Raw genomic sequence first — 15,742 nt, 5'->3', positions numbered from 1 at the left:
CTGGGTGAATAGCTCTGTACTTGTTACAACATTAAGCTTATTATTCAAATAGACATTATATCATCTTAAACAGGTATCTAGAAACAAGCAAATAATCGTCGTCACTTGTGTTATGGCAAAAATTCCTTCAACCCTCATTTAAGTGCCCAATTCTGGACACTGAAGTAATGACCTTAAGGATACTCATAAAATTCCCTTGGGTAAATAAAACTTTACATGAAGGTCAAATGATTTCAAGGAAATTAATTAAAATAGTAATGGAATTATGGCTTAGAATAGAGGAGTTTTTTTAATTTTCTTAAATTTTCATTGTTCCACTTTGATAATCAAGAGTAAATATTTTGGATGGATGGATGGATGGATGCATGCATGCATGCATGGATGCATGGATGCATGGGTGGATGGATGCATGGGTGGGTGAATGGGAAAACATTTATTGAGTAATAGTGGTTTTTAATCCCTTATCTCTGTTCTAAGGCAAGTATAAGTTTTTGTAATGTATGTGTGTTACTTGTTTGTCTCTAATCTTTTCCATAATCCCACATTTCACTCAACCACGGCTCTTCAGCACCACATGCCAGTGTCTAACATTATAATTGCCCAGTAAATAGTTGTTTAATAAATAAAGTATAACTTCAAGCACTTTCTTCTCTTTTTTTCTTCTTTAAGCATCTGTGGGTTGAATGGGCCCTAAAGGAGATGGGAAAGCCCCAGAGGGGTTGGCTCTCCAGATGACCCCTCTCCAAGGACTGGACAGCAGGCAGCTTGAGCACTAGTGTAATAAAGGGGGCATCCTGCTGGGACTGTAGCCTAGCCATCATTCATTCCGTTTATAAATCCTGAACAGGTAACAGTTTCTCAAAATTGCAAGGAATGGGGTAGGGTATGCCTGTTACAACAAAAAGCGATACTTTATAGGAATTGTGTCTACGTAAGATGCACATAATTTTACCTTATTTGTGTTATTCATTTTACATAACTGTTCTTGATCAGTTATGTGAATATTTCACATTCAGTTCTCACTCTTCTTGATATAACTTGTGCTTATTGGGAAAAGAAAAGTCATGGTCAATTATAAAAAGAGCCTGGAGAATAGTTGTATTAATTTTACAGAGATATTTTGTACTATTTGATGCTTTCACTCCCGATCTTTGTGAAAAATGGGAGGAAGGGGCAAATATCTAATCCGTTCACACGTCTGGCAGACTCTTTTAAAAATAAATACATGTGAAAATGCGCTCTCTAGTTTCCCATTAGATTTCTCCTTGAAATTACATAGTTTGGATGTCTGAGATCTGACATGGTTATGCTGTTATGCTAGCCATTTAGCAGACTCCCTAAATGGAAGAACTCTATAGATTTTTTCTCAGTATATACACTGATTTACACTTAGTGGTAAAGTTGTTACTGACCCTTTAAGTGGAGCTGTCCAAATAGCAATAAATGTTAGTTGATCCTAATGCCGAAACAGTGATAGCTAAGGAGTCTTGACTCAGTCTTCCAGTTAGAAAAGCCATTTATAGTATTTTCTAAACAAGAGTGGAGACACTGTGAGTGTGTGTATAATAGTATATATATGCACATACACATATATAAATACATATTTATATATAAAATATATCACCCAGTAGAGAAACTTTGATGCACACATCATACTAGTATTACTGAAATTTCCAGACTTTTGAAACATTCAGCCTGGATTAGATCCCCATGAAAGCAAGTGCCGAGTCTCCCTTATTCCCCCATATTGTCTACGAGTCGGCATCTGAAGTATGGCAGACACCCCATTCATGCCGGTTGAAGGAAAAAATGGGTAAAATGCAGAGCTTGAATTCTTGGTGGATGAAGTGGAGACTACTCCGGGCAGATGTGAGGAATGATGGTGGTGAGAAGTTTGATGGATAGTTATGGCTTTTTGAAATAGTTGATTTGATGGATTGCCTAATACACACTTCATTCTCTGTTTCTGTTTTCTGCTCCCACAGGCTGTCATCTTAGAAAATGAAGAACTCCCCAAACTGTTTCTTGACTTCCTAAACGTGAGACATTTGCCCTCCCTCCCAAAGGCAGAGAGCTGTGGGTAAGAATTTTTGTTTACTAACTGGACAAGAATAATTGTTTACTAACTGGACATGTATTTTAAGGTCCTCCCCAGTCACTTACAGGCAAACCAGGGGCCCAAAGTGGTGGTGCAGAAGGGCCAGTTAGCTGGCCACACCCCTTCCTTGGCCTTGGGACAGCTCTCGCTCGCCCCCTGCTTGTAGCCAAGGGAATTCCTCCAAAGTCCTCATCCCCCTATTGTGGCCAAACTCGGTGATGTGTGTTGGAGTTAAGGAAGTGACTTTTTTTTAATATATGTATTTTATTTTATATATTTTTACATCATTTTTCATTTCTGCACAATGTATGCTTTTTCTTCTTGGTTATGATCCCCATACAATTCCCACCCCCCTTATTTTGACTGTACTCTATACCATGGAGTACTGTTACATGATAGAAATTATAAATCTGGATAACCTGTTTAGGTACTTTATTTATGGATACCCAAGCACAGTGCGTATTCCCTTGGCACATATATTCATATAATTTTAAAGCCATCAGTGACCTTACAGATAATTTTACCCAACTCCCTTCATTTTATATTTGAGAAAACTGAGACACGGGAATCAAGTGCCTTTCCCGCGATCTCTCGGCTTGTAGCTGGCAAAGCTTATATCTTCCAGCATAAGCGCTCTTTCCCCACGCCTTCTGCCTTCTCCCTCAGGAACCCGAGTGCAGGCTGCAGATCCTAATCCCTGTCTAGCAAGGAACCAGACAATGGATGTTATCAGCAATTGGGAAAAGTTCTTCTTAAGAATTAACTATGAAACTAGCCACTTAGCGAGCTCCGGGCAGCTGACCTGCAGTTAAGCCAGCCTGGGAAAGCAACATCCCTTAAACAGTAAATCCATTTACAAATCACACACTGCAAATCCAGACAGGGGTGACCAACTGAAGGACCCACACTATAACAAGATTTAGGAGCTTAACACACCCGAAGTCATGTTGAAGCCCAGCCACCTGCTGGGGAGAGCCTGGGAATACCTGTCACAGCTGCATCCCCAGCAGAGTTCCCTCAGTTCTACTTCCCACTCACCCCAGAGCAAGAATTGTACATCCCGCTAACCAAAAAAAAGCATTGTCATTGTGTTCTGTTCCAACTTGTGTGCACTTGCTTCAAGTTTGCATTTCGTATGTGGTGATGCTTTATAAGAGATTTGGGGTGAGGGACTCCCCTGGTGGCGCACGCGGTTGAGTGCCAGGCTTTGAAGCTGTCGGCAGCCTCTGCAGTGCCAGTTCGATCCCATCCGGTGGCGAAGGTCCCACATGGCACGGCAGATCTCTCCTGTCCCGCCCGCTGCTCCCTTCAGCAGTGTATTTCCTTAGTCTGCCTGTTCTGTTCCCCACTCTGTCTCTGGTGAATCCTCTCACCTTCCCATGCATCTGGCCTGTACCCGGGTTCTTGTGTAAATGAATAAATAAATCTTTAAAAAAAGAGAGAGAGATTTGGGGTGATAGTGAGGGAATGCTTCCCTCCATTACATAAGCCCCAGTGTCAAACAGTACGATTGTCAAGTGATCTTCAGAAAAATTGAAATTCGAGAATATTAAGTCTTCAGATTCCTTAGAATGAGGTGTCGGCCATGTGGCCCCGGGAAAGTACCTCATTTTCACTTCAGAACATCTCCCAGCTGAGAGCTCTGAGGATGCTGGCTATTCGCCCCTTTGTTGCCATAAACACTGGCCCGACTAACGGGATCCTTTTCTTTCTTTAAAAAAATTTTCAGATCTTTTGATGAGACCGAATCTGAAGAGTCAAGGTAAGACTAATACTAGTCTATCGGGAGTTTCTCAGACCAAGGATAGGGCTGTGGTTTTGCTTATTATTTAGTTACCGTGGTGTAAATGTTTTCTTGAAAATCTCCGCTAGGAGATTGATTTTGAGATAATAAATATTTGATAGGCAGTTACAGAAGTTACATTTAGGAAGGAACAAGGAATAACCCTACCTTGTTTCACACACCCTCTAAGAACACTGTTTTATCAATAATCATACTACAAGCGTTAAAAAAAAAACAAAAAAAAACTTTTCAGCAATGATTTATTGTCCCGATTGTCTATCTCTTTCAAATTCCACAAAGGAATGTTTGGAAGATGAGCCCCGTGCGGGCTCCTTCCCTTTAAATCTGTTTGCTATTACTCACCCGGACCGTGAGATACATAAACCTCGAGGCAGCCCCGCACACCGCAGTCTGATCCCCTCAAAGCTAGTTTGTAGTGTTTTCTGTTTACCGTCGTCCCCTGATGCTGACATGCCTGTTCTTGACCTTTCCAGCAAACTGTCCCACCAGCCGGTGCTGCTGTTCCTCAGGGACCCATACGTCTTGCCTGCAGCCAGCGGTAATCAAGCCTGTCATCTGCTAACAGCTCTTTACTGATCTGACCCTGTGCCGCATAAACCACGTTTTTAATACAGGTCTAACAGAGTGACATTGGTCCAGGGCTTAATAATCTGCCAATAAACCAGTGCTCCTGGTGTAAGAGACATTTAGAATTTTAATTGGGGCAGGCCTTTCAGGAAGGAAAGGTAATTTTTCTTTCTCTCTTACCAGGCTCTTTTGAATTAGAATAATAAGGGGGAAAGGTATTTTTTGTCTTTTTGGAAGTGGCCTTATTTTGGCCGCCACTGATTTTTATCCAGGGGTTCGGATGTGCATCTAAGGTTCTGGTCCTTTCTTAAAATGCTTCTACCCGAAAGTTGTGTGTTTCCATGACGTGTGTCTCTGCTTTTCCCTTAAGATGGCAGCATCTTTGTTGGTCAAATATATGTATTTTCTGAGTTGTATACTGAAATGTAATTAATGTATAAGTGGAATCAATATTTTATCCTGAGTCCTTTTCTTTGTGCCAAGAAATTCAGATTACTCAGCATCCCTCTTGAAGTGGTCTGCTTTGCAGTTCTTTCTGAGCTCATTTCAGATATTATCTCATTTAATTTTCTGAGTAACCATAGGAAGTAGGCAGGGCAGGGATCAGCATTGGGTGATGAGAAAAGAAACTCCCAGTTTCACATGCCTGGTGGGGGGACCCTGGTTTCCTAACTTCTCCTGTGTTGTTTGTGTGTTGTGCATTTTCAGCCTTTGTTTCTGAGAGTAACTAAATGGCACAGCTATTAAATAGCAATCGCTGCATTATCTGTCCGTTATGACAGTAAACCTCATCACCAGCATGAGAAAGGGCTCTTCTCAGGTCACCCACTTAGCTGCCAGTTTAAAGAAGGGGGGTCCAGAATACAGCCCTGCTCTGCTGAGGGGCCATCCCTGGTGCCCAGAGAGAGCTACCTTTGCTACAGAAGAGTATTTTTCTATAAAATCACTTCAGTGAGGAATTACTGCCTTTCTTTAGCATTTGCTTCCCTTGTTAATATGAATTATAAATTTATAGTAAATTATATGGAATATAGAAAACATAAATCATAAAAGTATAGTATAGCATTATATTTATTTATTAAATTTTTCTAGAGGCATGTTTTATTTATTTATTTGTTTGTTTTGTTTATACAAGCACTGGGTACAGTCAGAAGCGCGGGAGGGTGAGAGAATTCACCAGAGCCAGAGCGGGGAGCAGAGCAGGCAGAAGGACCGAAGTACACTGCTCAGGGGAGCAGCAGGCAGCAGGAGAGGTCTGCGTGCCATGTGGGACCCTCCTCCGGTGGCCGGGCAGCAGCCGGGGATTGAACCGGTGCCGCAGAGGCTGCGGGCAGCTTCGCAACCCAGCGCTCAACCGCTGCGCCACCAGGGAGGCCCTAGTATAGCATTATAAATGCTATATTTAACAGTCATTCATAATGTAACCAAGTGCAGAGTAAATGTTCAGTGCTTTATAAAGTATTCTTATTCTCTTTTAAAAAAATGGACCCTCCCTGGTGGCGCAGTGGGTTGAGCACAGCGCTTTAAAAGCTGTCCACAGCCTCTGCAGCGTGGGTTTGATTCCCGGCCATCCAGGGAGCTACCCACATGGCACAGCAGACCTCTCCTGTCTTGCCTGCTGCTCCCCTCAGAAGTGCTTTCGGTCCGTCTGCCTGTTCTGCTCCCCACTCTCTCTCTGGTGAATCCTCTCACCGTCCTGCGCCTCTGGCCTGTATCCCAGCTATTGTATAAATAAAAAAAAAAAAAAAGAAAAGAAATCTTAAAAAAAAATAAAATAAAAAATGGCCCCACAAACACTTTTTTCAGGTACTGTTTCTGGAAATGCGTGCAGAAGTGTGCAGAGCAGGATGATCTACCATATACCAGAATAGCCAGGATTCTTTTTGGAAGAGGGCGCATATTTTATGATCCTTAAATCCAATGCCTTCTACTTACTGAAAACCTTGTACTATGCACATGTTTTGACAACGAAGAATAGGAGGAATTTTCTGAGAAAGAACATCCAGGACCAATGTCTGGACCCAGAAAAAATAGGAAGTATGAGTCACTGGTAGAATGTAGTGTAGACAAATGATTTTCAGAAAAAAGAGGGTTCTTGTTGGAGAGTGAATGCAAGTCACAGGTTTGAAGGTCAGGATGGAGGCAGGTTGAGTGATAACCCCAAGGTCTGTTTTCTAGGACTATTGGCCAGCTCAGTTTGAATAATCAGATTCCTTTTGTTCTAGAAGTCATAGGCTAGTGGTGTATTCTTGCACATCGTTAACATTAAAGATAAATTTTACTTGTAACGTAATTTTACGGTGTTACCCCTCATAACAAAATGTGGAGGTGACTATTCCAGAGGATGGTGAGTGTGAAAATGCCTTCACAGACACACTGACCTCCACAAAATCAAAGCAGAGTCTGTCTTTACAGATCTGGCGGGTGTCCTCTCCTAAAACATTAGTAAGCGAGCACTGTTCTCTTAGCATATGCAATTAGGCCTTTGATTTTTCTGGGAAAAATACTAAGCAACTCCACCAGGGCCTACAGCAGCTGCCATGTAGCTAAACTGTGGGCATCTTTGAGGCCTGATGCCCTTGGCCTCTCCTCAGCTGTAGGCACACTGACCACTTTCTTCTCCTTCAAACCCTGTCTTCCCTTGGTTTCCCCACTTTCTCCTTTTCCCCCAGCCCCCAGCAGCTCACCTGACGGCCATCGTGGACCCTGCTTCTTCTCATGACTTCCCTTTGGAATACCCTCCTTGCTGCGGGACTTGGCCTGCGTGTACCTGGGAACCACAGCAGCATGTCCATTCCCAACCCTCTCCAGCAAGAACCAAACTTTTCTTTTTTCAAAAAAAAATTTTATTGTGGCAACCTTGGCTTGTGTTGTTGGTATTTTGGAAGATACCCTCCCCCTTTAGGTGTAGTCGCCTTAATGCACCCACCACCAGCTCACTCTGAGTCGCCCACCAGACACAGGGCCAGGGCGCTAGGGACGGCCCTTCCCCAGCTCCAAGCTCCTTCCATGGTGGGCAGAACCGTCCATGGCCTGGGCCTGCCCGGGTCCCCGCAGAAGCCCCGCATGCCTCCTGCAGCCACACCGGAGTCTCTCGTGGCCTCAGTGACTGAGTCCTTTTCCCTCAGGGCCTGCTGCTCCTGCCTCCTGGACCCCTCTCCCGCAGCACGCCCACCGCGCGCCCTCGCATCTGTGCTGGCTCGCCCTCCCCAGGGGCGTCCTGCGCCCCGCCACCCCGATCCCTTGACTTTTTAATGGTTCACAGTACTTGTTTATAAAAGAAATGAACAACAACAGAAACAGCAACAAAACCGATCCTAAATCACACTCTTTCTCATCAGTTCTCCATGGGAAACAAAGGCCGGGTCCGCTTTATGAGTCCTTCAAGCAAAAAGGGACATCGTCGTAAATCCTACACAGGATGAAGCCAAAATTCAAAGTTTACAGTGGAGTGGAACAGATGAGGGGGAAAAAAGAATCCTCATGACGTCATCCTTAGTCGCGGGATGTGGACCTTGTTACAAAATATGTTCATTCCACTGACTTTTATCTTCTTGTTTGCTTCCCTTACAGCAGTGATCACGGACTTTTTCTGTCTTGCTTTCTCTCTCTCTTCTCTTTATCTCTTTTCCCTACCTTCCTCCTTCTCTGTCATGTCCTTTCTCTAAATCCCTAGCATCTAGGGCTTCCCTGGTGGCACAAGGTGTTAAGTCTCAACCCTGTGAAGCTGTCCACAGCCACCGCAGCGTGAGTTCAATCCCCAGCCAGGGAGCTACCCACATGGCACAGCAGACCTCTCCTGACTCACCCGCTGCTCCCCTCAGCAGCGTATTTCAGTAAATCTGCCTGTTCTGCTCCCCACTCTGGTGAATCTTTTCACCCCCTGCACCTCTGGCCTGTACCCCATTCTTGTATACATAAATAAATAAATCTTTTTTAAAAAATAAAGGTAATCCCTACCATCTAGGATAAGCTCAGCACGCAGTAGACACTACAGGTGCACCCGGTTCCTTCTGCTGGCCTTGCGTTCCCAGACATACCCTCACAGGTGGCTTCCTTCTTCAGCCCCAATGCACCTGCGCACCAGGATCTCCCTCACCTGCCCATCCCCTCACTCTCTGATCCCATGCACTGCTGAGGTGTCTTCTTTGCCCTTAAACCACTCTTGAGCTGCTAAAGTGCTGTTGAATTATCCCAAAGATTTAAATGTTACTTCTTGTTTGTCCCTCTCTTCTGAACTTACTAATTCTATTCCATGTAAGCTAAATATGCTTATGATGTAAGTTCAGTAACATTCAAACAGCCATGTGTATTTTGGCTGGCAAAAAATAAAAGCATATATGCTATTGTCTTATTTGGGCGTTTTATTGAAAATTAATAGTTCTGTTTACAGCTCTTGGTCTTACTACAATTCTGTGTGTGAGATAGGTATTTAGAATTAAAATTAGCTTAGCTAAATCATCGCTTTTGAGTGATATCTAACTGTTCAGGTATAAGTCTTATTGCAAATGCTTAAAGGTATGCTTTTTGAGAAATGGTGTTATTTCATGTTATATAAGAGCAAACATTAAGAAATCAGGTGTCATCAGTCAAAAGCTGGTGAACACTCAAGTACTAGAAAGATTTTTTTTTTAAGATTTTTTATTTATTTATACGAGAGCTGGGTACAGGACAGAGGCACAGGAGGGTGAGAGGATTCACCAGAGACAGAGCAGGGAACAGAGCAGGCAGACTGATCGAAAACATTGCTGAGGGAAGAAGCTGGCGAGGCAGGAGAGGTCTGCCGCGCCATGTGGGTATCTCCCTGGCCGGCCAGGAATCGAACCTGCACTGCAGAGGCTGCAGACAGCTTCACAGCGCTAGATTCCCAGTACAGGCAGAGAGCTGGTACTTGCCAGGCACCTGTCTCACTCATCACTTTCTTACAGCAACCTGTTAGGCAGGTGCCACTATGAACCCTTCACCAGCCACACAGAATCCATCACCACTTAGAGCTGACTCCAGTTTGCTCTCCGAACAGCAGCTCAGGCCTTCTTTTCAAACTCAATTCATTTCTCTTTTTTGGTTTTGTTTGTTTATTTAGTTAGTTACTTTTGGTTTACATCACTGTATGTGATTGAGAGGAAGAGGTCCCACCTTCTCAGATGTGCATCACCCCCACCCCCTTATCCCCCCAGAGCATCCATATCCCTTTGTCATGGACCATGGGCCCCTCCCCACTTTGTTTCCAACCCCCACCCCCCCCACCCCCGCAGTCCTTTCTAGACTTTGTTTTGGCTTAATTCTGTCAATTCCTTCCTTTTGTTTCTCTCTATTCCACATGAGTGAAATCATCCAATGCGTGACTTTCTCCCTCCTGCTGCTTTCACTTAGCTGATATCACTGCCTCCAGGTTCCATCCATGTTTTCTCAAATGGTGGGCATTCATAATAGCTGAATAGTATTCCATCGTGATTATGTACCACATCTCAATCCACTCATCTCTGCTTAAAATTCTTGACCAGCTTTTCAGACAAAGCCTGAATGCCTGTCCATTCTTACCAGGCACAGACTGGCACCTCCTGCCGTCCACCTCCTCACACCCTCTGCTCTTGCCGCAAGGCCTCCACTTCTATCTTCAGATCTCCCAGACTCTCTTCTGAGGTCAGCTTTCCACCTGGTTAGCTCCCTCTTCCTCGGCTTCTCCTCACTGGATTGTTCTGGCCTCCCCCAGTGAGGACACATTCCCTGTGAGTGGCTTACACAGTAGTTTCTCTCTGGAGGTTGGATTAATAAGTGAACAAATTCTATTGTGTCTTAGATTATTGGGCCACTTCTTTAACTGATAATAATAATTATATAAAGGGGTTAGCTATAGCCTCAATCCTGGATATAAGCACATACAGACTGAGGTTTAGAAATTAAGATTCTGTACCATGTGAAAGACTGGTTCTTTGTTCACCTTATCCGTTCATATTTTAATCTGCTCCGACAATTGGAATATGGCCCACTGCCCCATCTACCTCTGGCTTTCTTCATGTGCCTGATAAAAAGGTGGCTGAGTTTTCGAGTTTGACAAGATGGCTTTTGTCGGAAATCTGCCCTTTTAAGTTAGGAAGACAGACCCCATCTTCTTGGTCTCTGGAAGCTGGTGTAATAGAACAAGCATACTCAAGACAACTTGGACTAAATCCTGCTGTAAACCACAATGGAAAAACTGCAGCAAAGTATTCCCTGTAGAAATCTTGGAATTCCTTCAAGTATATTGAGATTTTGTTAGAAATTGAATTGCCAGTGTAATCCATCTTCCTTGTGAGAAAACATTCAGATAAAGAGCTGGGGCCTAGCAGCATTAACCATTAGAACATCCCTTAAATCAATAAGCTACAAATCTGGCCATGCATTCCTGCAGCGCCTGGTGGCACGGAAGTGGCTTTGGGCTGCAGCAGCGTGACAGGTGGCACATCCCGCACCGGGGCAAAATGTGGGCTGCAGCAGACTCCCCAGCTGTAGTAAGCCTTACCTTGTTCAGTTCTACAAAGTGAAGTTATATTTTATTGATGTGCATAAGAAAAACACAGCCTTCCTTTTGTTTTTCAGATTTTCCAAATGTGGTCATTGAAGGCGTTCTCCATGGGATATTTTACCCTCACCTACAGCCCAGGTAGAAACCCTCGAGGACTAGAAGAAGCTGAAGTGAGTTTCCAAGTCATAGTCAAGGAAATCAATATCTACCAAATTAACCTAAACTCTTTGACATAACAACTCTAGCTAGCAGTCAAATCCACAGACCCTGCTTGTTCGGGGCAGGGATGCTTCCATTAGAATGGTGCTTTTAAAAATAGAAACCGGACCGGGGGCAGTGGTAAGGTTAGGCCAAGTGTTTGAGAAATAGGATGTAGCTGCCAATTTAGAAATGCAAGAGAAGGAAGCAAGAGAAGATCCCTGGAAGGATCATTGCAACAAAACTGCTACTCTTTGCTTCTCTTGCACCATCTGCTAATTGAAAATCTTATCCTGAATAGTACTGAGACTGATCAACTTGGTAGGACTTTTTTGTTTGGATCTTATGACACACTAATCTTTTCATCATGAGATTTTCTCAACCAGTGACAGATACGTTCTGACATGCTGGCACCGGGAGAGTATCACATGAACACTGTGCTAAATGTGAGGAAGGAACTAAACTGGAAATTAAGTTATACTGACAACTTTAGGGCATTTTTTTTATATCATGGCATTTTAATATACATTACAGTGGAGTTGTACCATACCTGGGGTGAACTTGTAATGGCAGTTCAGATGATAAAACTGGATGTTAAGTTTACCTTTGGAAACCTCTAGAAAGACACCATATTGGAAATCTGTCCATCTGCAACAAGTGTTCCTTCATCGTTGGAAGAAATGACTGTTTCTTTGCTTGAAGTTGTCGATAATTGCTTAGGGGCCATTATGTATTTAAAAATACATTTAAATACATTTAAACACTAGAATCACACTTAGCCCTATAAGAAGTTGCGTTCGAAGAGGCAGATGTCAATGGACAGTGACCAATGGACCACCAGGTGGACAACACTTTCTTCATTTATTAATGAGCATTTAATCAGTGAGGAGATGATATCATCATGGGATCTGCTGTTATTGCCTTTATTGTTTGCCTCACCTCATATATTGAATTAATGTAAGTTAAATGTGTTTATGATGTAACTCCACCATACATCATACAGTCAAATTTTGCATCGTAAAAATAAAAACATACATGTGAGAGTTGTATGTATGTGCATTTTGGGCATTTCACTCAAAACTAATTAATAGCTAGCCTTCTTATGGTTATTAGTTTTAATACCTCCTGTAAGGAACAATTATTTAGAATCAAAACTAATAACTAAATCATGGCTTTGATTAGGATCTAAGTATAGAGGCCTCAGGCCTGTTGCAAACTTTTAGAGATCCATTAATGGATACTTCTGTTACAAACAAGCAAGAACTAAATGCTCGAGTCATCAACCAAAAATAACCGAATAGTCAAAGTGTTGGAAATCTTTTTTAAATGTTTTTGTTGTTAGGTATTTTGCGCTAAATAAAAACAAAGACCAAGAAATATTTAAATTTGTGTTCTGCTTCTAGAATTTTATTAGAAACAATTTGTGTAATGACATGTCTTATGACAAGACATAATTTTATGTCCTAGCACTTTACACACACACACACAGCCTCTCGCATATTCACATAAACGTTTTAATCTGGCAAGTTAAGTGTTAAATTACATAATCTATTAAGCCAATAGATACTCACTGAAGAGTTAATGATTTACCAAGACACTTAAGAATTTTTTAAAAGTAAAACCCAGGCATCATCGGTAGCATAGTACTCAAGAAATCTGTTTTTGGCAATTAAGTATTTTGTTTAGTGATGACTCTCATTTATCTAAATTTTTGATAGGTAATTTTACCTATAAGGGTTTTTGCAAGAAATAAAAATCACTGTAGGTATTTTAAGCAGACATGTAATATGGGAAACTGAGTGCTTACTGAATCTTTGAGAGGCTGAGCGGAGTGGACCCCTGATTGGGATCCAGGTCACTCCAGCAACCCCACTACCTGCCCCACTCCCTTACACAGAAAGTCAGGGAGTTCACTGCAACACTATTCACAATAGCTAAGCTATGGGAACTACCTACATGCCCAATGATACATGAGAAGATTAAGAAGATGTGGTATAGATACATGGTAGAATGTAACTCAGCTATTAAAAAAAAAAAGATGAAACCTTGCCATTTGCAACAGCATGGATGGAACTGGAGGGCATGATGCCAAGTGAAGTAAATCCAAAGAAGAAACACCGGATGATTTCACTCATATGTGAAACAAAGCACAGTAACAGACAGGAACAACACAAAGCAAATCCCAGAAGTCTCATTGCAGAATTGGGGCTACTAGGGGGAAGAGAGACGCGAGCCAAGGGGAGAGGGGCACAGTGGACGATGATGGAAGCCTGGGATGCTTTGGTGGTGGGAGTGGCGTGTGCTAACATACATTTGTAGAAGTGTGAACCTGTACCCCTAAAACATGCCGTCTTGTAAACCAATGTTACTTCAATAAACATAATTTAAAAAAAATCAGGGTGTCAAGGGGCTGCTACTGGACCTATCAGGGTGCAAAACACTACTACCATGCTTTGCAGGTGGGAATGCAAAATGTGGACCCTCTTGGCAAATGATATAGTGATTCTTCAAAAACTTCAAACATAAGATTTAACGTATGACCTAGCAATTCCACTTCTGGATGTGTACCCAGAGGAAGTGAAAGTCGGCACTCAAAACAGGTATGTGATCACCTGTGTTCATAGCAGCATTATTCATAATAACCAAAGGGTGGAAGCCACCCAAGTGTGCATCAGTGAATGAAATGGTAAATGGGTAAACAAAAGCAAAATATGTGATGAAATACTATGCAGCTTTAAAAAAGAAAAGAAATTATGACACAAGCTACGCCATGGATAAACCAACCTTGAAGATGTTTCCACTCATACCAGTTACCCAGAACAGTCAAACTCAGAAAGTACAATGATGATTGCCTGGGACTGGGGTTGAGGAGAATGGGGAATTGGGATTTGGTGGGTTTTAACTGGGAAAGAGGAGAACTCTGAAGCTGGATGATGGTGGTGGGTGCCTAACAATGTGAATGTACTTAATGTCACCAAACTATACACCTAAAACAGTGAAAATGGTGTTTTGTATTGTGTATATTTTATCACAATACAAAAATGTAGCTTAAAAAAAGATTTTGGGTAAAGGCGCAGTGGGTAAGGGTGTAGTAACCAATTTGTGGTGTTTGCCAAGGGTTCAGGAGGAGTGTTGGCACACCTCCCAGGCTCTATGCTCATATCCTTGGCAACCTCTAAGATTTAAAGCAGTCATGCTAAACCAAAGAGATGCATCCAAATCGGCTTGATTCTGGGTCAGTTTGCGCTGGGCCCTGTGCTTGGTTGGTTAGATGGCTAGAAAAACTGCCCAGTGGATTCTGATACACCTGTGCTGGGAACCACTGTTTGAGAGAGGTGGTTTATAAGCTGCCCTCTGTAGTGAGGATTGACTTGTTTACTTCCTGCAAAAGGAAGCCACTACCAAGAGAACATTGATTCACCTCTCCAGGTACCACAGGTGACCTCAGGAGGGACTTGTCTTAGTCCATTCTGGCTGCCATAACAGAAATACCATGTACTTGGTGGCTTATAAACAACTGATGTTTATTCTTCACTGTTTCAGAGGCGGGGAAGTGCAAGATGAGGTCACTGGGACACACGGGGTCTGCTGAGGGGCCCTCTTCCCAGTCATTACATGGCAGAGCTCTATGGGGCCTCCTTTAAAAGGGCGCTAATCCCAAGTCACCCCCCCCCCCAAAAGATCCCACATCCAAGCACCATCACTCTGGGGATTAAGTTTCAGCGTGAATGTTCGGCGGGAGGATGACACAAATATTCGGACCATAACAGAATTCTTTGACAAAGCAGCAAGGATGATAGACAAATTCGAGTGGTGCTCTGGATTGACAGCCTCTGTGAGTATATATTCACCTGTGTACCTACGCAGTCAGTGAGGTGCATTTGGGGTCCTTCACTGTGTTAACAACCTAAAGAATAGAAAAATAGGGGCCTCCTTGGTGGTGCAAGGGGTTAAGCACTGCCCTATGAAGCAATTCGCAGCTTCTGCAGCATGATTCAATCCCTGACCAGGGAGGTGACCCACATGGTGCAGCAGACCTCTCCTGTCTCACCCACTGCTCCCCTCTGCAGTGTATTTCAGTCGATCCACCTGTTCTGTTCCCCACTCTGTCTCTGGTGAATTCTCTCAACCCCCACACCTCTGGCCTTTACCCCAGCTCTTGTATGCATAAATAAATAAATCTTTAAAAAAAATAGAAAAATAATTCCTTCTATTTTCTAGAGAGAGTCTCCATCAAACTGAATTCGATGCAAAGTTTAGTGATGGAAACCGCCTCCTTCAGTCTCTTGACTCAACTTTAAAGCCATCATTTTCATCGTGGCTTCGGTTTTTCATCCTGATGATAATTACAGATTCCAAATTCAGCAGCAGAAACCCAGGGAGGTACCAGCACTAACTCTAAGCTAAAACTTCCGTAACGTGTATGTTCTCTGTCCCTGCATATGCATAACAACAGCGTGGATTCTGGTGCCAGGCTAAGAGGCTTCTGTTTTGGTATGGAGGGGAGAAAGGGCCATTAAAATGCTAACTAGTTGGAATACATGTAATTTACTAGAGAAAAAATTGGTTC

The 15,742-nt window shown here is 42.9% G+C and overlaps 1 protein-coding gene across 3 annotated transcripts in view; it reads left to right on the top strand.

Annotated features, from left to right (window-relative positions):
• The window catches only part of SNX24 (sorting nexin 24), a 130,955-nt gene extending 115,859 nt beyond the window's left edge, over positions 1 to 15,096 (top strand). For 2 of the 3 annotated variants that reach the window (XM_037509456.2, XM_037509458.2), the window contains exons 4-7: positions 1,986 to 2,080; positions 3,828 to 3,860; positions 4,376 to 4,440; positions 11,049 to 13,583. In XM_037509456.2, coding sequence (XP_037365353.1) covers positions 1,986 to 2,080; positions 3,828 to 3,860; positions 4,376 to 4,440; positions 11,049 to 11,116 — 261 coding nt within the window. In that variant the 3' untranslated portion in view covers positions 11,117 to 13,583. Of the gene's footprint in view, positions 1 to 1,985; positions 2,081 to 3,827; positions 3,861 to 4,375; positions 4,441 to 11,048; positions 13,584 to 13,631 lie in introns of those variants that run through there. The other variant, XM_037509457.2, reaches the window with a different exon arrangement.
• The last annotated feature ends 646 nt before the right edge of the window (positions 15,097 to 15,742 follow it).

Source organism: Talpa occidentalis, unplaced genomic scaffold (assembly GCF_014898055.3).
Source record: "Talpa occidentalis isolate TD23 unplaced genomic scaffold, MPIMG_talOcc4v2.1 talOcc4.13, whole genome shotgun sequence".
In the NCBI taxonomy this organism is placed as follows: Eukaryota; Metazoa; Chordata; class Mammalia; order Eulipotyphla; family Talpidae; genus Talpa; species Talpa occidentalis.
Note: the sequence above shows the minus strand (reverse complement) of the source record. Positions and strands in the feature narration are given on the sequence as shown.